We start from the raw sequence: 21,001 nt of genomic DNA, 5'->3' as shown, positions 1-21,001 counted from the left end.
GCAGGAGAAGGAAAACTCAGGGAGAGGCTGAAACTCGGAAGAGAGGCCTTGATCCAGCTCCCGCTGAAGTCAACAGCAAGTCATTCAACTACCTCAGAGTGCTTTCCAGCAGGCTGCCACTCTGCCATACAGAAACCAGGCAAAATACACATTCCAGGAGGACAAAAAACATGACCCTACACAGGAAACTGCTAGAGCACTAACTTCTGCTACCATTCTCTTCATTGCACTAGTCAACTGCTGAGAGATTGAGGGACGTGGCCTAAAAGCAGGAGTCTGTAGTCTGGGGGTTTTATTTAGCCAGTTCATCATTTTGCACAGCTGAATATTTAAGGAGTTTTTCACCTTTTCTACAGGCACATTAAAGGAGCTGGAGAGTGTTGCCAAGTGAAGACAATCTCCTTTGGGAAGGTTCAGCTTTAGGTGTTCTGTGTAGGATGAAACGTGCCAGTGGTTCCAGCACTGATTAACCGAGGTCACACAAAATATATGTGTGGCATGAAAAACTATATATACATTAACTCTGGGCTGTTTTTGCACTAGTTGAAATATGGTGGCACAACTTGGAAAACATGTCCTAGGGAGTGGCTGTGCAATATTTTTTACATAGACAGGTGAGATAAAAGGCTCATTTTGTAATGTAGCAGTTGAAACTTAATTTATCTACGGTGATTTGGGTTTGATGATTTAGGGGGTTGTTTCCTTCCTTTAAATAGTAATATTAAACCATGCCACCAGCAAAGGAAATATACTGTTAATTAAATCAATGGTCAAAACAATCTAGGGATTTATAAGGAGCTTTGTTAAGACTTTTTGCAGTGGGTTTATGTGTCCAGAACAAAGCAGATGGAGAAAATGGACACTTGGTGTATAAGAAGAGAAACAGGGCCATGTGTAACTATTACTGCTAGTTAGACTTATTCTTTCCCTTGGCTAACGTACTCTACCAAAACACTACAGCATCCTGAAGTGAGGTAAGAGGGGAGGATAAACAGGGTGGGTGAGAAGGTGCAATGTATTAAAGAAAGAAATTATGCAGAAGTTCACCTGCTGTTGTCAAGATCAAGACATGGAGAAGAGCATCTGCAATAGAATAGATGATTTAACATCAAAAAGGAAAAGAAAGAGGAAAAAAAAGAATGAGTTAAATGAAATACTGAAATATTGGAGAAATGAAACAGATTTCTAAACCAAACATATGAACATATACATACATATGCATATCCATCACATGTGAGAAGGTAGGAGTGAGTGTGGGAAATCAGCCTACGCAAACACCCTCCATTACAAATGGTCACTGCTACTACAGCAGTAAAACTCGAGTGATCTGGTTTCTCCTCACACATTCTCACACTGAAACCCAGATACCTAAAATGTATAGTCAGACTCTGAGTAAAACTTCCAGATGCAGATTAGGGGAAGTGCTGCTTGGTTTAGGCATCCACATCCCAAACGTGGACTGTGGTACATCGGAGGGTATCTATGGCAACTCCAGCCAGGATTTCTGACAACACAATAAATCATGACTTTCTCCTCTTCAAATTCCCTGTCAATACATTCTGCCCTCCACTTTCTTCCATTTCAACATGTTTCTTGTCCTCCTTTTGTTTCACAGAAAGACAAATTTCAGACTTTCAGTTTGACCTGTTTAGGCTCTTAGTAATGTGCCACAGGGCCAGTTAGTGTTCTGCTGTCCCTTTTGATTCCATGTCTCTCCATTGCCATTTTCTTCCATTAACACTGATTTGCTCTTAATGAAACACACCCGCTGGTTTTCCTGATTGGAACTTTCTGAACAAAAGTCACAAAGCTACAGCATAATTTGAAATCATTGAGACTCTCAGATTTAAGAAGTGACTATCAGCTGGTCGCTGCCAGGTCCTGTTTCCATCACGATTTCCAGGAAATCAGTCTCACATTGGGGAAAAACAGTATTATGGGTTCAAAGCACAATACTTGAAATGCATTTTGTTTACCTTGTTAGCAAGGATCCAGCCTCCTTTTTTGCAGACATGCAGCTAAGAATGATAATTCACATTATTTGTCACAGTACAAGCTGCCCACTCCCTCATCCTTCTCCTTTTCCATTGGTGGAAGCAACAGCTCCCAGAACAGTAAATGCACTCATAACATCCCAACTGCTCATTTTTCTCAAGGTGCAAGTACTGATACACTCAGATCATCTATTAGTCAAATATGATCTTCTTCATCAAATTACACCAATCAGTATCTTTCATTAAACAGGAGTTTTACTGTGAGCAAGGCAGAGGTGGAAAACCTGTGGAGCTGCTAGAACACAAAATCCAGTTAATATCAAAGCTCCTTCCTCACACTGCCATGTTCCTGACAGCCTGACAGATTTGCCTCTCTTCTTATCTACTCTTACACCTCTGCTTAGTTGTCAGTAAAATTCTTAGCAATATAATCTATACAACTAAGTTTTCACTGTATCACCAGAACGTATGGAAACTATGTGTTTTAGCACACCATTTAAACTTTCAGTTCTCAGATTCAGCCTTATCTTTATTATTCATGCTCAACTCTTACGGGTGATAAGACTATGGTGCTGCTAAGCAATGTCTAAATGCTGCAAGTGAAAAGAAATCTTTCAGTTCAGTGCTTCTTTTTCCTTCCAATTTCAAGGAAATTTGTGTTCTTCCACAACAGGATATTGTGGGGTATGAGACTGAAACTGTGAAACTCATTTATGTAGGAATTAGTTCTGTCTCTCACAAAGCTCCAGAAGGGAACTATAAATAACAGCCCCTAATATCACCAGTAAAGTGACGAAACTCTCTTTTATTGGATGTTTAGCACACAAACTTTCTGTCATAGTCAGAGAGGAGCCTCAACTTTGCTCAGTGTGTATGATCAGATTGTTTTATCAGAAGCAAATCTGATTTGCTGAAAGGGAGTTTAAATGCAGGATTTTATACTTTTTCCTTCAGCAATGTATAAAACTATTTGGAAACAACTGTAAAACGAGCAGGAGTTGTTTAAGTTGTGCTTGTGAGCACCAAAAGAGTGTTACCTCTTAAGAGAGATTTACTTCCTGGGTTTCAAAACAGCTGCCAAAGCCTGACCAAACATCTTTCTGATGCAATTATCAACGTGCTGAAACAATAATTAGGTTTACATTTTAAGTGGATAGTTACAACATTTTCCCCTTCTGAAATGTCAGGCCTAGCAGAAGTTTTGGTGAGTTATGCAGAGGCTGAAATATGTGCCTGTGAAATTCCACACCGAGAGAACAGTTCTCTGTGAACTTCAGCTTTTGCCCAGGAGTGTCACACTGTGACTTCCTACACTGGCAGAGCAGTAAGAATCAGCTTGGGGTTAGCCACTGAAGTGGTGCAGAGAGAGAAGAGTGACATTTGTTCCCTTGGATTGCACAGAATACAAACTTAAAATCATCTGTGCCAAATAAATCACTACCCAATACTTTTACTTTCACAACACAATCTGTGTTCAAGACATTTTCAGTGCATTGAGCAAAACCAAGGCCATAGCCTTGCCTAAAGCAACTATCAATGTTTATACAGGATTCCTTTGCAAACACAGAGTTTTCTTCCAGGACAGACACATTATACTTCACTGTGTGCTGCTTCACAAGAACCTGCTCCTGTGTCTGTGTATGGAGGAGGCTGTAGGTGATGAGAGAGGTATAAATGACAAGTAGATTTGTTGTTCCAGCAGAGTGAATGCAACAATCATGTACTCAGGGCTTCTACAACTGTTTCACTTTGAAAATAAGGTCTTACAAGTGAAACTCTAGTAGTCAATGTACTGTCCTAAGAAGGAGATGTGAACAAGATGCAGCCCAATGGTTCATGATAACTTGGACACATCTAAGCAAGATAAAAATGAAGTGCTGCACAGTCTTTTCTAAAGGCTGAGGAATCATTATAGGTTTCTTCACTACAATATTTACTAGCAAATTAGTTGATATGTACAGAAAGAAGAACAGTATTTGTGTCATGTTCAAAGTCACTGTTTCATATAAAGCTGCATAGAGTGTTGCTCCTATTAAAATCAGATCTTATCCTACCACTAGCATTCTGCTCATCCAAAACATTAAAACATTACTAATATTATTTGAAGGGAAACCACAAAATGATTGCACATCCAAGAAATTAATGCCACTTTCCTAGGAAAATATTTAGTTCCTCCTCTGCAAGCACAGGAAAGACCTACCTTTCTCAAAGGGAAAACTAATGCATCCTTTGGAAAAACTCTGTCAAGTCTTTAGGGTTAGAATGAAGCACCAAAGCAATTTCAAAGCTTACATAGCAATGTATACATAAGCACATACATACTTTACATATTAAGTGTTTTCATTTCACTTATTAGTTTTAGAGCTCATGAAATGCAAATCCAAACAACACTGGTCACAGCCAAGTATCCTCCTATCAGCTACCAAACAAAGTTCTCATCTATGTCACACCAGTCAGTTTGCAGTCACAGTTATGACAATACTGTCCCTCCCCTAGACCAGGACTCCTGTCATTCCAAATGGGACTCCAGAGGTGTTTCTTGAAAGTTATGAACTGTAAGACAGTTGAAAACTAATTTAAGAGTAACAAATAATCTTTCCCCCTGTGATGTCCAGCCATGCTGTGTACAATGCAGCACCACAGAAATCACTGTCCTGTGATTACATCAGGTCCTTAAGAATTCATCTGCACATTCCTCAGCAAACCTGATGGCAGGACACAGTGTAGAATTCAGTGTGGAGAATAAAATTACTTCAAACACAATAAAAACAAATGCACTCTCAGATTTCTGGGCCAGCCAGAAGAAGTTTTGTAGGCATGACCTGGGCTGGGCCTGCAGTTTGTCCTGCCTTATGCCATGGCAATGAGTTTGCCTAAATGCAAATGCTTACAAAGAGTCAGCTGTGAGAACACATGAACAGAGAGGCCAAATATGTGTCAACCACACAATGTTTAGGTTGTATTCATGTAATTTAAAATCCTTGGGTTTTTTCTCAGTAATCATGACAAATACTAGAGTTGGTGCTCACCTAAGCTACTCCACTAGCACACTAAGTACTCACCAGCTGGATTGATTAGGTCCTTGGTCTCAATTAGTACCAGTTCTAAAAAGGCACTGTCTACTCCTCCATAAAATTCACACAAATGCCTGTGTGTATGTGTCAGTTATTTCATTCATTGCTCCTGACCTTGACTGAGGGCTCACTGACTTGCAGAGATTTCAGACCTGGTACTCAGGCAGAGTGTCAGAAATTAAGAGATCATAATTTATTGACAGCTCCAGGAGGCAATGAATTAAAATACAGCTCCTAGTTCAGCATTAGTTGAAGCTGCTGCCACTGCAGGTGCTGTTTCTTATTTTTGAGTATAAAGCTAACTGATAAACTCACCCTGAGTGAATAGGGCTGGAAGAAAGAGCCACGTTGTCCAAGTTCTCAGGGCCCCAGCTCAAGCGATATGAATTCCTTTCGGCTTCTTTGGCCAGAGTTGTTACCTTGGGAAGCAGAAAAAAACCCCTTTTTATTATTGCAATGAAATCAATTAACCAATGAAACAATAAGATGCATTTTGCATAGTAGTGCCTAAAGCATTTAAATTTTATCAAAAAGAAAACAAAGAAGTAATAATAGCATTAAGATATTAAAACCTCCTTATTGTAACATTTTGTATTTGCTTACAGTAATCCTGTGTTAATGGTCTTGGTGAAACGAATGCTGTGATTTACCAAAGGGACAGTTCCTAAATCTCTTTTTTTAACATCATAGTATGCACATCATAGTATGTTAAGGGGTAGGAATGGACCTTACAGATCATCTAGTCCCAACCCTCTGCCCTGGGCAGGGACACCTCCCACCAGACCAGGCTGCTCAAGGTTTTATCTAACCTAGATACAAGTTTCAGGAGAGTATCTTTGAGGATAATTGCTGTGAGTTCATTAGATGACCTGAATATTTAGCCTGATGGATGTTAGCAACATTCAAAGATCAGTTCAAATGGAAACATTAATAACAGTCACACAGCTCACTCGTTTGTTTTGGAATTGATTTGAACACTGCACAGCACAATAAGCCATTAAATACCAATGAAATTGAGATTTGCATTAAAACAAACAAAGCAGCATATATCACATAGGCTCATCAGTACAATTCACACTACAATCTGTTTCTATTTCCCTGCTTCTCCCCCCCAGTGAGTCGAAGAGCTCTGCTTACCTGCTGGCTGGGGATCACCACGGTGTCGTCGATCATGGCGCTGTCCCGCAGGTAGGAGGCATGGCTCAAGGTATGGGACCTGTCTGAACTGAAGGATCGCAGGCTGGGAGGTTGGTAGGGTGCCAGAGCAATGGATCAGCAGCACAGATGATGTTGCAAAGGTGTCATGACAGATCGAGTGGGAGAATGAGAAAAGCATGCGATTAGCAACATGATGCAGCTTCCAGGGGGAGCAGATCACGGGGGAAACAGCTTTACACAGCTGTGTCGTGGCAACCAGGGCCACAAAGCCTTTTGGCTGACCTATCTGACTCAAAATTCAGGACCTAGAGGTTAATCTAGATGACAGGTTATTTTATACTCACAAATCCTTTAGACTCAGCTTTGTGGCATGATAGTTTCCTCAGAGTGAAGAGCATTGATTTCTTTCAAGGCTCTTTGGAGAGGCTCTCTGCTACATCACACAAGCAAACCACTGTGGGAAACCAGAATGCTACCACCTGAAGAAAAGCTGAAATGACTCTCTGAAGCTTTATGACCTACCCTCTCCCCTTAAAACTCTAAGTAAGCTTGACGTTGTCCCCTGGAAGGTACACACAGCAAGGTGAATTGTGGCCAGCCACAAGCTCCTGTGTGACACAGAATTCCTCCCCGGAATGCCAACAGCACCTTTAGGGAGGCAGCAGTGCTTTGGCTATAAGTACACACAGCTCTACAGAGCACTGGTTGCTGTAGCAATGAGAGATGCAAGGCAGTAAATAAGCTGCTTCCAAGCACTGGCTCAGAGTGTAACTGCAGTATCCACTAGCAAAAAGCGAAAAAACAAGACAAGTAAGACACCACAGAAGGACATACTGAGGTAAATGGGGTTTCTGCTACCAGATAGCACTAGTTTTGCCCCTTCAACATTCACTCACAGCAGTATTACAAGAGTGATTTGTAAAAACAGATCAACCACCTCCAGATGTTGTGTGTATACTGTGTTATGTTGATCTAGATCTTGAGGAATATAGCACATATAACTGAAGGAAGCAGTTTCCTTTTCCTGGCTTACACATCCATGAGTTGTGCTCATAATGACTAAGTGCTGGATCAGAACAATAGGCCATTTATCTACACACACAGGTTTTTAAGGGATAATTCATTCCCAGCAGTTAGCAAGAAAGAAGTCACGTATTCATCAAGGACACGAGTTTCAAGTGCTTTAAGTGCAGATTAAATACCATCTGATTCAGACCACTCATCCTTTTTTAACAATAGCTACATTCACTTGATATTTTTTGATCCATTTATAGGAGCAAATTTTTATCTCATTTCTATTATAAATATATGACATTGAAGAATAATCAATGCCCTTGATGATTGACTTAAACCAATGGCCTGTTTAGCATCCTCGATGGATTGTACAACACTGGGAGCAAAGACAGGCGTTGCACAAGGATCAGCCTTTGGAAAGCCTTGAGAGAAAAAACCAAATCAACAATGAACATTTGTTCTTTGGTTGGGAAATGAGCCTCCGTAGCAGACCCCATTTGCCATCATTATCCTGTGTTCATTTCCATGTTTGACACTCCCAGAACTGCTTCGCTGTGCCATGCAATGCTCATGAGAGAGTCACCATCCAAGCTGTAGGTTCTGCTATTCAGCTAAAGTCATGCCCTGCATAGATACTGAATGAGAGGAAGTCTGGACTAGATTTGGCTGGTTATCTCTATGGTGATTCTGTCCACCTGCACTGCTGCCACCACCACAAGTAGCCCAGTACATATCCACTATGCGCTACCTGTATGCAAGCTCCAGTAAATCCATGGAGGGTATGGACTCTATCTACAGGCAAGGTAAGCACAGACATGACTGAGGTCTGCAGGTAATTAGGGGGTTAAATTTCCTGCTACACTTAATTGCAAAACTAGTGTTCAGCTGGCACTGCCCTCTCTGTGTGCTGGAGCAGCTAAATGAAGAGCAAACCAGCAGTTAAAAGGTCAGTGCTCCTGTGACTCAGAAATAAAGGTCCTGACTGGAATGGCAGTCCAGTTATGGACTGAACACAGAAGTTAGTGCTTATTGTTTTAATACATATTCAGGAATCCTATTAAATAAAAAAGCCTACCTAAATCAGAGACAAAACTAATGTCTAAATACAGATTCTTTCCAAAGCTGGTTGATAAATCTAAAGTCACAGGGGTTGTGGGGCCATTAGCACTGTACTCAGCCCTCGAGACAGAACTGTGGGACCAAGGAATACTACAAAGCTCCTGAACATTAGACTGTGCTTTGTCCACATTAGGTAATCATAGAATCATAGAATTTAGAGGTTGGAATGGACCTTACAGACCATCTAGTCCCAACCCCCTGCCCTGGGCAGGGACACCTCCTCACTAGATCAGGTTGCTCAAGGTCTCATTCAGCCTGGCCTTGAACACCACCAGGCTTGGGGCAGCCTCCACGTCCCTGGGCAACCTGTGCCAGTGTCTCACCACACTCAGAGTAAAACGCTTTTTTCTCACATCCAACCTAGACTTTTACTCCTTCAGTTTGAACCCATTACCCCTTGTCCTATCATGGCAGTAATGCACAGGAATGTATCACCTGCCTCTTCTAAGCCTTGAATAAGGCCCAGGTGGTATCCAGAAAATAAGAGCAGCATTCCCTAGCCAAATTCCTCGCCTGGATGACTGGGAGACAGTGTTGCAAAACACATCCACTTCCCAGCCTAGACAGAGCTCTAGCAAGCTCCAGTCCAGATGAGTCTCTCTCTTGTTAAAGCATATGTTTCAGAAGATGAAAAAAGCCCTTTGTATCATTGAAAACTGTATAAATCAACACTGAAAACATTTCTCAACAGCAGCAGCAGCATCCATTTGGCTCTCCAAATCGACTGTCTGGCATACAGCAGGCCTCCAAGGTGGACGAACAGATACAGGTGCCATAGAAGGGTAGAGAGACAACAGGTGTTCATGCTATGTGATACCTACCTGGGCATGATGCTAATGAAAGCATATGGAAAAGGAAAGAAATGAAGGGAAGAGAGAAATAAAATAAATAGGGAAGATGGTTACAAATGAAAAATCTATGTTTCAAAATCAAACTGTTTAATGCATAAGATTCCATGAGTCTAGACTGATAACAATATTCTGCTTTACTGAGTTTCTTGAAAAACCAAAGTCAGTGTAATGCAATGAAAATCACACTAAAGCAAAGGCAAAACAATGAAAGTAGAGTCTGTGAAAATTCTTACAACCAATAACCTGACAGTGACCGAAAATGAGACCATGGAGTTAGAAAGATGTCCTTCTTCTTTCATTCTTTCTCCCTGGATAATTTTGCTTCATTTCCATGTAACCATACTGGACACAGGATGTGAAATTGTTTTCATACAACACAAAATCAACCACAATTACACGTCAGTGAAAAATCTACTGAAATCCAAGATTTAAAATGTCAGATATCCCAAACGGGAGGAAACTGGCTTAACACTTGCCTGCACAATCACTTCTATGGAACATCTTCAAACTTTGTTACCACTGAAAGAATAAAAGGCCCTGATTTTAAGCATTCTGGTGCAGTTCATAAACTTCCTCTGAGAGTTAAAAAGCCACACAGACACTTTGTTTCCAGTGGACTCACTGGAACTGTCTAAAAACCAACAAAGGCTCCAGGCTTGTGAGATCTGAATGATGGGATTTACACATGCTGTGAGGGAATCCAAACTGTTTCCTGACATCCTTTGTTCCAGGAGCAATTCACAGCCTCCTGAAGTAAACAGAACGGATCCTACTGATTCCACTGAGCTTGGGAAATGCTGCCAGAATAGCAATCAGGGCTGGAAAATGAGGGAGGTTAAAAATCCTGCTGCCAGGATTCCAACTTTTTTCTTTCATTCCCTTTAGTGCACCCCAGTTCTACAGGCTGTAAGTGTGGAGACATTGCTGATTTACACCAGACATCTCATAACCAGGCATGCCCAGGAAGTTACTCTGAACTAGAACTGTAGGTGCTTATCTGCCAGCTTGAGTCTGCACTGATGCTCACTGGTAAAGGCTCTCACTCTGAGGAGGGAACTCCAGAGGTTTTTGTCATGTATTGTGACATCTTTAAAATTGGGATAAAAAAACATTCAAGCTACAGGTGTTATTATTCCACAAACACATTTAGGCTCAAGTTCAATCAGTCAGATACAAGCAAATCAGTACATTTTCTGGACTGAACACATTTATTTGTCTATTTTGTTATTTAAAACATAAATCCTGTGCTGTGCCTGTAGAAGGAAAATGATTCTCTTCCCTGCTAGTTCAGCCACGAGGAAACAGAAAGTGGATGTGCTTGCTGATTCACTGCCAGGCCAGCACAGAATGACCAAGTCCATTGCTTCTTTCCTGACATCTACAGCCAACAAACCAGTGCACAAGGCTGGCTCACACCTGATGCTCCATCACCCTGTCCACCCGTGCCAGCAGGAGATGGGGATGACCACACCTGCTTCCTGCGAAGTGGCAACTGCCAGACTGACATACCAAATGAACAAATGCTGACAAGTGCATCCCATGGAGAGAGACGCTGAAAAGGGGTTTCAAACATTTGCAGCAAAATGAGTGCAGGATTATCAAAAGAAAAGTGATGAATCCAGGGAAATACCTGTCTGACCGTCCTCCTTCCAAGCTGTACCTCAGGTAGTTCATACCATCCAGGAACTGGCTGCTTGGCAGAGAGTCATCTCCTAGTTCTCGGAGGTCTTCTGGCCTGAGGTACTCCCCTCCATCCCCTGTCATCGTGTCATCACCTGTGAGTTAGCCACAGAAGGGACAGAGATAAGCACACATAGGAGTTTGATTCCATTGGCATGTTGGGATTTACAGCCACATGGCACAATAAGCAGGAAGGCATTTGCCACTCAGGAAACACTGCAAACCACAAGCAGTTAATGTTTGAATGAAACTGACACATCAAGCAAGATGTTTTGAAAAGAACTGAAATAAAGGTGATTAATCAGTTAGACTTAATCTGTTTGGCTGTTGCACCTACTGGTAAGGGGCAAATTTCTTTGTTACTCTCTAAGCCATGGTGTCTCTGTTCCCTAATCCATTTCGGCTCTCAGGCTGTATCCCAGCCTGACAGTTTAGGGTTAAATATCACCATTTATTTGACTCTAATCCATGTATTTTCAGCTAAAATTGTGTTTTCTGTGGCTTTATGCCTTATACTTGCAAATCCTGATTTAAACTGCACTGTCCAAACCTCCACATTACATGAGGCTCTCTCCCCCATGCTCCTACATCCCTCTAAGATCAGCAATGAAATTCCTGTTTCTAAAGCACAGCAACATCCAGCAACTGGAAATCAGCTCACAGGCATGGATGGGAATGATCACTCTCAGAAAAGGAATTCATAATGAATCACAGCCTAAATGATCAGTGGTTATCTGACACAGTAACCTTTTTGTATCTCCTCCAAATAACAGGGTTGAATCCTTTATTTTTTAGGATTCTCCCCAGGAAATTCTATCTATCTGAAGTCACAGTTTGCTTTTCCCCAGCAGGCTAACAAAGCAGATTGCATTGCCAAGCAACATGTAGATGTTTCTTTTCATTCCCATTTGCAAGATGGTTTGTCTCAGTAATTCCTGCCTGGATATTTCAGTCATTTTCCCAGTTAATTACGACTGTTTGAGCCTGCCAGGGCCTTGCTGTGGCCCATGGAGCCACACAGCATGACCCCAGGCCACCAACAGCTTCAAACTTTCTCATTCCCTAAGCTGCATGGGCAAACTGAAGCTCATCTTGATAACTGTTTTTACAACACAAATCAAGCTACTCTTTCTAGCTTGATGTCTCAGCAAAGAAATAAACAACTTATTATTTGCCACCTAAAACTAAGTAAACTTTGGGGGAGTTTAAGATTCTTTTGGTACCCACAAATATGATATGTAAAAAGGAGGCTCAAATCTTTTCAGGATAACAACAAAAGCTCTTGAAAATTCCATCTGCCCACATTAAGAGGGAGAAACTGGGCACAGTTTCACAGAAAACAATAAAATGCATTTAATCATTTCATGTTTCCTGTCTCCTGATAGACGATGCCTCCTGCTTCCTGGGAATGTCACGTTATAAAGCACAGGGCTTAGTGAAAACTTGGAAGATATTAAGGCAATGCTGTTAATCAAACAGCAGAAGGAATTTCAAGTCATATTTCAAATAAACTGGATATCTATTATCATGCCAGACATACCATCTAGGATAGAAACAAAGGCAAAATCTCCACCGCTTTGATCACACCCACATCCTTTAAAGAAAAAATAAATCCTAAGTCTACTCTTCTTTCAGCTTTGGCCTCTCATCTAAGAGTTGTCAATACCAGGGCTAAGCACCTCTGTTTGATGTGATATGAACATCTGCAAACAGTAACCAGATCATCCATGGATATCTCACAGTGTCTTCAGAGCATTTATCTGTTGGTAACACTACTTACTTGCTAGCAGACTAGTCTTGAGTCAACCAGAAGACAAAGTCACTCCCTGCCAATCTCTTGTGCCCTTCCATCTTTCCTTAATGAGATAAACTCCCCAAACCAGCACTGTCTCCTAGTATATGAAGGGAAAAAATTAGTATTTAAGTCTAAATGATTGCATGTTCAGCTAACCATGAGCTTTCTTACACAGCACATCTTACCAGATGGTAGCTTTGTGGTGATACAAGAAATCACCCTTTTAATCATGCTAGAAATTATCTGTCGGTCATCACATTGCCCATCAAATTCATGACAGGAAAGTTTGCACCATTTCCTAAGCAGCTTGGGACAAATATAACCCTTGGTATCAATGCTCCTTGATTTCCAGTGGCCATCTATAAACTTACAGGTAGATTTCAATGAGTTACCTGCTCAGTGATTTATCTTCTATTTACTTTGTCTATTATTTAACAGCTTCCAGGCTGATGCCCTGCACTTGTTGCTGCTCATGTCACATATCTGAACACATTTTTGAGCATTATAAATCATGGAACAGACTACTAAAAGGCACAGGCTGCAAGCTGAGACCACATATCTGCCCCTCCAGTGGCTGGACACACAGGATTAAACCAAACCATTGAAACTGGAGACCCACACTGGTACTGCTCTACTTACATCTGCAGAGTCAAGTCCTTTAGGAAAGGCTCAACAAAGGCAGTTCCTACCATTCCTACAGTTCTCCTGCTTGTAAATGAGTTGCAAAATACAACTGCTGCATGAAAATTGCTCTGGAATTGTTTCTCACAAAACACAGAGAGAATTTAGGCAAAAGGCAAAAAGATAGAGGGCTGTTTCAGAAACGACCAGAAATGGCTTTTAATAGATGTTTTTAAAGCCAGGTAACAGTTATGGGAGTTTGCCAAAATGATTGTAGTCTCTGCAGCATGCAGATAAGTCTACAGCTCACCACAGAAGTGCTGCTCCTTGAAACAGGTCAAGAAGGGACAGCTATGGCAAGCACAAATTTTTATGGAATACACAGGACCTGAAGCATCTTTAAAGGAATGGATAATGCAGAATTTCTCTGACACTCTCCTTGGATACCTTCACTTCCCTCAATCCTCTGTTTAGTGGCACACACACACTGTAAGCTTCCCTGAATTACAGTCTGGCTAATGCTTTAAATGTCCTTATTTTCAGCCAGCCAGGAAAGCAGAGTTTCACGTGTGGCTTCATGTGTGGCTTCAGACACTGATACATGACTTGGCATGACTCATCACGTCAGCTGTTGGGAGCTCACTGCAGCACCTGCAGAAAGGCACAAGGTGAAGCAAAGGAAAGAACTGTCTCTCTACCCTCCAGGATCTGCAGGAAGGGGAAGACACCTTGATTTTGTTTTCTTGCCAATTAACCTGCTGCAAAATGAGTTCCAGTACTTCACAGATGGCTACTCTGGTATTTTATGGAGTTGCTGGGTTGGATCTAGGTAACAAAGAATAACAGTATTGTCTTTTAGAATTGGACCAGAATAAACCCTCCCTACCTCCCTAAGGCATAGATTTACTTCTTTACATCAACAACCTTTGGCTACATTTTATGCTACTGATTATTAGATGCTTAATTTAGAGTGTGAATTCGTTCACCACTGCTATTCTGGATTTATGGTGCTTTAACGTACAGCAACAGCCACTGAAGTCTAACCAAGAAGAGCTCCCAGCTTCAACTTTAACTTCCAGGTTTAATTAAGTCTTTCAACTAATTCAGGTGCTCCTTCAGAGGAGTTATGTGCATGTACAGGAGCAGTGAATTCTACCCAGACTTAACTGATCATTTCTCAGACACATGCTGTAGTATTAGCCACCACAAGGCCATGTGAGGATGCACTCAGGAAATTCACTGTGGTGTTTTAGCACTGTGGGTTTTTACTCTTTAATCAGAGAGGGTAATCAGGTATGGATTAGTTGTGAACTGCCTCCTGGAATCTACGATCACATTATGATGTCCTTAAGTGAAGCAGCAGTTCACAGACCTGCCACCTCACAGACCTGAGGCATATTCAGGAAGGGAGAGCAAACCCCACTTTTATACACATACTGTGAATATGTTGGAATGAGGTAGCATCACAATTCTGAGTAAGCTTTAATATGTATTTTTGAGAGTCCATTGACTATTGGTACATGTTTGTTCACTCACCCTTTGTCTATCCCTTCTCTGCAATTGAAGTGTCAGCATTAATCACTGTTTGGTGTGAGCTGACCTTCATGGGAGCCATCTCAGGCCACGCTGCTTCTCATAGAGGTGTCTCACCTTCTACTTCAGCCTTTCTATTCCCTTCTGCCTGCAAAATTCGTCTGGATGGAAAGTAAGTCATCAGGACAAACAAAAGGATTAATTTTCAGACAGATCAGCTCTCTGGGTTGGTTCACCACATGGTGAAACGTTTGTGCTGCCAGAATGGAGGATGTGGGAAAGCACGGCTAGAGCCTGACAACTTCTGCAGCAGCCAGAACTTAGTCTCAAACACACAGTGAAACTGGAAAATTAACTGGACTGGAAACAGCAGGAGATGAGGAAGCTCAAAGAGAAACAAATGAGAGCTCTTGAACGTCCTGTTTTACTGGTTGTATCCTCTCCATACAGCACCACACTTACTGCACTAGCTCAGATGGGAGTCACAAAGATAAACCATGGATGGTTTGTACAGCTTTTTCACCACAGAAATAAAGCATGGACTGAGTACAGAGGAGCAGCAACATGTTCCTCAGTACACTATTAACTCTGGGAGAGTAAAAACCAGGTTCCTGCCTTTGCTCCATTTCCCTGTGTGTCTATACTGACTCAGCCCTGAGCAAAACATCTGCTTGTGCTTAACCTCACTAATTCTGTAGACATCACTAAAATAAACTCCACAAGATGCTTTGCAGTAGTTGTCCTTTAACTGCTCTAAGGATCCCTCAGGTGCAAAATGCTTCTTTTGTGGCAACAGCTTTAAAGGAACTAAACTTTGCAGCAACACTCACAGCCAAGGCAGATGCAATGCTAAAGATGCACAGGTGTTTTAGTGCAACTCTAGCCACAGTGGATAAACATGTAAACTGAAAAACTCTTAGGTCGCTCAGTCCATTCCAAATATCTTAAAGTAGCCTACACAGTGCAGGACCTTCCATACCAAGCTAAGTTATTTGAGAGATGATTTGGTCCTTTATTCTATACTATCAAGACTGGTTGTCATACAGTTATGCAACATAACTGTCAAAACACAAAATACTTAGCACCAGTGCTGAACAATGGGACCTGAAATACTTCCTTGCTCAAGTACTCTTCTTGTGTTCAATGTGATAATTATGTAGCCACAGCTGGCAGGTTTGCAGAGTCACAACAACTTATCCCAGAACATATTGTGTCACTTTACAGAACACAGTGTTAGAGAAACCTTCCTGCTAGCCTCTTATGAAGCTACACCATCACTGAAAGGTTCATCCTCTCTATTAAACAAGTTCTGTGGTCTTCCTGTCCCAAGCTATTTTAAGTTCCTGTGACAAGCACCATCCACGTTAGGGGTTTTTGCAGAGAATGTTAATGCAAAGCACTGGAGAGTATTAGTCATGCTGGACAGGCCCTTTAAGTTCTGCCAACATCCTCAAGATATAGGTAATAAATCTGAGGTTTTCTGGCTTCCCTTCTTCCTCCCACCTTTGAGGAGACACACACTCAGCCACACTCCAAACGTAAGCGCATAGGAGCAGTGTTAGGCACTCAGATTATGCAAATTTGTGCTGTTTCCACACAAAACCCAAACCAAACAGTCCAAGTTAAAGAGAAAGTTTGGAAGTCTTACTCCAGGAACTTCTGCTAACAGCACCTGTGCCACTATAGGCTTCCCCATCACTGACACGTTCATCATCAGAGTGTTTAAAGGCTGTACAACATACAAATTGGGTTGAGAAAAGGGAATACCCTGGATTAATCATGTAGAAGCAGAAAGACACACCAGGCTTTGTGGATTTAAGGGTGGCTCAGTGGCAGTTCAAAACACTGGGAGTAAATTCAACAAGGTGAACATAAGCCATAACTGCACAGGTCCTTGAATGTTTCTCAAGCAGAGACAAAGCAGCAAAAACACGCCTGAGGGAAATAATTTCACTGGTCATGATGCAGCAGAAAATAATTGGGTTTGAATCACACTTGTTTGCTTTAGCACTTTTAAACAAAAGTTGCATCTGGAGCCTAATCATCTTATTTTCTCAAGAGTATAACACAGTTATCAGCATAAATCCCATTTCTAAAAGCAACACAAGCAGTTGTACTGGCATTAATGACTGTCATTAACTTCCTGCACCATTAAGAACCACAAGCACTTCTGTGTTCTTTGTGAAACACCCAACCCTGCAACCTGTGTTCCTGAATCCTCAGGACTTCTGGAATAGTCACTCTGCAGATTATTTGCATGAAACAACAATAATAACAAGATCAAATGGCATATGTAAGATGCTGCAATATTCATTAACACTGCCAAGAGTGAAAAAGAACATAGAAAACTGTTGCAAATGTGTTTATCAGATGCTGTTGCGATTGAAATTTCTAAGGAGCCATTACTTATAGAAAGGGATGTTTTTAAGCCATTTCTGCACCTCTGCACTTCTGTGCTGTATAAAAGTGCAAGACTTTATCAATCCTTCCAGAAATTCACAGGAGATTTTGCTGGGATGTAGCTAAGCAGTACAACACGTGACTCCTGTCTGTACATGCAATGGACTCTGAAACCAAAGTGTAAAACTTACTAGCCTATTGTTACTTGATGTCACGCCATAGGTATCCATGAGTCCTGCGTGCCAAAATCTCCCCCAAGGGAACAGTCTCCTCACCTTCCACCTTGTGCCTCTTCTTACACAAATGTTTCCAATTAGGCAGAGCTCCTAGATATATGTATCTGATAGAGGTGGCATGGAGCCAAAAAATTACTGCTCAGATTCCTCTTTATGGGAGGGTCAAAGCCAGCCCTGAAATTTTCAGATCTGGAGCTGGGAAATGTCCTCATTTGTGGATTTGGTTCAGATCAGCTTTTTCTGAACTAGATGTAGGGGACCAGGGTGTTGCTTTATCCAAATGCCATGGTGATTACATCATTACTAAAGGCTACTACTGAGAGTTTCATTTCAAGCAGTGCAAAATGAAGATACCAAAGTACTTCAGCAGCTCCTGAGCCTATGTCACAGGTTACATAAATGATATGGAAGAGTAACTTAGAGTTGCTCACCTTCTTCATCTGACACATCCAGGACCTCAGTCATTGTCTCGGGTACATTTAGCTTGTGCTTCTCTGTGACAGTCTGCAAAGACAGAACCATCAATCCTCAAATCAAATACCAAACAGAGCAGCAAAGTTTGCAGCAGGATATTTCCACCAGCAACAGCAGTGGGACGTGTGTTTCCCCTTCCCCTAACTTTCCTTTCCACCATTACTCCAGAACTTCCTATTCTCAGTGCTGTATAGGGTAGCATTTCTTCTGGCAGAAAAGTACAAAAACATAAAGATAATGAGCTGGTCAGAGGAATAAAATTTATTTACAAATGGTGTATGCAGAACAATTCAGCTCAATGTTTCCAAGATGATTTTAAAATGAATTAGGTAATGTCTCCAGAAGAGCTTCACAAAGTTCTATGTGACATATGGAAATTATTAAATCCTAGAGCATTTGGAAATGAAGTTATGAATGATGTGAAATTCCTAAACTGAAAAATATGTGAAGGACTTACACAGATCACTTGAAACACTTCTCCCCCCACCAAAAAAAAGTGATTACACTGCATATTAATGATATCCTGTCCATATATCATGTCATAAATTATGTCACCCCCCAAAGCATGTACACATCAAAGGGAAAACAAAGTTATTTGAAGATTCTGATATATGTTGTATAATTTTATCTTCAGAAATGACTTCCAGGAGGAAACAGATGATGTCTGGGGTGCTGAATCAAGAATAGGGACACCCTTTCAGCATCTGGACTGGAGAAGGAGACGAAGAACATGAGAAATTGTCGGAAGTGTGAGGTGTAAAAAAGTTGCCTGCAGGAAAACTCTTCAAGTGTGTTACCACAGAGGAGACAAAATGCCAAGGGCTGAAAAAAGAGCAGTGACTAGAACTGCACTAGTCATAACCAAAAAATAGTGATTTCCCTGGCTCCACCCAGATGTGCAGCCAGTCAGCTGGAGTGGGGAGCTGTGGACAGCAGGCACACATCACCCCCTGAGGCATGTGGGAGCAGATGTGCCCTCTGGCATGGAGAAGAGTGTCAGGGGGCCATGTGTCTTTCTGCTGAAACTCCCACTGAGGTAGTGCTTCCCTCCCTGTTGTAGATACTATCTGTGGTGCATAAACTAACATTACATGCAAAAGCAGTGAAAGAGTATATAATGTGAGGGATAATTAAAGCCAGCCAAGCCCTGAGTCCCTTATGCAATGTGCTCTTGGGACAATGCCCACTGATAGCAAGCAGGGAAGCCAATAGCAGCTTTTCCTGATCCCGTTGTAACAAACTGACACACAGAGCATTCCTGATTATCGTAACACACTGCACTTCCATAAACCAACCGTGTTACCAACCATGCAATTGCTGGGAAATTTGCTTTTCAAATCTGCTTTACGTTTCTGAAATCTGTTTAACTGTGACAGCAGTTTTCACTCTACTGAGGTAAAGGGAAGAACAATGCCCTTTGCCTCGATTGGCAATCCCAATCAGGCCTCCTGAATTCACTCTCACTCATGAGCCAAGACAACTAATTATTTCTGCTGTGGCAGAACACATGTTCTGTGTTGGAAATTAGTTTATATTCATGGAATGCCTCCATCAATATGCCTGACTTTTCCCCCTGCATTCCCATGGCTTTCCTTGGATGGAAATGTCAGGCAGCCGTGGGGTGACAAGGTCAGTGATGACAGATGGGGAAGACTCTGCTGTTCAGGTGATGCTGACCTTGTCTCTTCAACAACACAGTTAACCAAGTCAAACTACAAGCTAAGTCAAAGTACAAGCTGCAGGTACAGACATCAGTGTGCACTTTGCTATTACCCTGGTAACTAAGCTTTATTTACCATCACATCAGTTTATTCCTAACTTAGACTTTACAGGCCCCTATATAACAGCAGTTTGGGCTCTGGCTGAGGCTCTCAGACCTTATTATTTATTTAGAGAGAAGCAAGGATACTTTATTTACTTCCTGACTTTCCTATCAGCCAGAAAAAAAAAGTATTACATAATTTAACAACAGAAACAAAGTTTGAGAAAGAGGCTCAGAACAGTGTGTGTGCATGTTTCAGAAGTGCAGTGCTGTTGCTGGAACACTGAACTCAGCAAGAATCATTAAGTCTACTTAATTCTTTGTTCAACTTATCATGAATTCCACTCCTAACAACTTTTGTTGGGAACTGATGTTTTTAAAGGAACATTTACTATAACACTTGAATTTTTTTAATTGATAGGCCACTCAGCACTCCATCATGAACTTTAGGCTTCTGTATTTGAGACCTTCATTGTAAGGTCAGATTTCCATCTGGTGGCATAGAATAATTCAGGTGCATAAACCCATATGGACTTTCAGCTACTATTTACTCAAGAGCAGCATACTGTAAACAACCTCAAAGCTCCTCATGCATTCATTTGGCCACAGGAAGACTATGCCTGTTTGTATAAAAGCCCCCAAACCTCTCAAAGTCCAGTTTATTCTGAGTTATTTCCTACTCATCTCTAATCTGTCAGTAAAAGTAAGTGCACTTGACTCTCTGTGTTGCTTTATATTCGTGTGGCTCTACTAATAACAACATTAATGCAAGCAAGAGGAAAATTTGTTCCAAGTTAGAGCAAAGCAAGGCTTTGGCACTGGAGATCTCTTCCTCATCTCAAACACCAGTGACTGGAATATCAATAAAGCATCAGGCTGTCTAACATCCTCCATGCACTGCTCAGCCACAACCTCAGAGAATGAGGTAGCTATGGTGACAGCACCTTCTTTTCAGTGCTCAACGCTGTGTTCAGGTCTGGCCACAACAACCTCACCATCTGGAGAACTTTACTGCAGGGAGTGCCTGGTGTTTATCCCTCCTTTTAAGGATTTGCTCTAAATTATGCTTAACATTCCCCACCACGAGCACCACCAGAGGTTTATATTCCATATATCCCTAAGGTACAAGGCTCAGATGAATTCATAGCTGGAGAACCTGCTGAGTTTATCGAGAGTTCCCACCTGACTTTTACAGCACACACACACAGATCAAGATTTCAGATTTCTCTTACATGTAAGCACTAAAGGTCAACTCTGCAAGGAAGGGTCAGTGTTTGATTTGGTCCTGAA

At 41.5% G+C, this 21,001-nt stretch overlaps 1 protein-coding gene across 1 annotated transcript in view; it reads right to left on the bottom strand.

Moving 5' to 3' along the window:
* The window catches only part of ANK2 (ankyrin 2, neuronal), a gene marked incomplete at its 5' end in the record, with an annotated part of 80,422 nt that overhangs the window by 39,161 nt on the left and 20,260 nt on the right, over nucleotides 1-21,001 (bottom strand). Inside the window, 4 exon segments of the mRNA XM_009069439.1 lie at nucleotides 5,384-5,487; nucleotides 6,206-6,308; nucleotides 10,841-10,985; nucleotides 17,907-17,979. Of these exon segments, the coding sequence (XP_009067687.1) occupies nucleotides 5,384-5,487; nucleotides 6,206-6,308; nucleotides 10,841-10,985; nucleotides 17,907-17,979 (425 nt within the window).

Source organism: Acanthisitta chloris, unplaced genomic scaffold (assembly GCF_000695815.1).
Source record: "Acanthisitta chloris isolate BGI_N310 unplaced genomic scaffold, ASM69581v1 scaffold40362, whole genome shotgun sequence".
NCBI lineage: Eukaryota > Metazoa > Chordata > Aves > Passeriformes > Acanthisittidae > Acanthisitta > Acanthisitta chloris.
The sequence above is the reverse complement of the archived record's forward strand: the minus strand, read 5'-3'. Positions and strand labels throughout refer to the sequence as shown.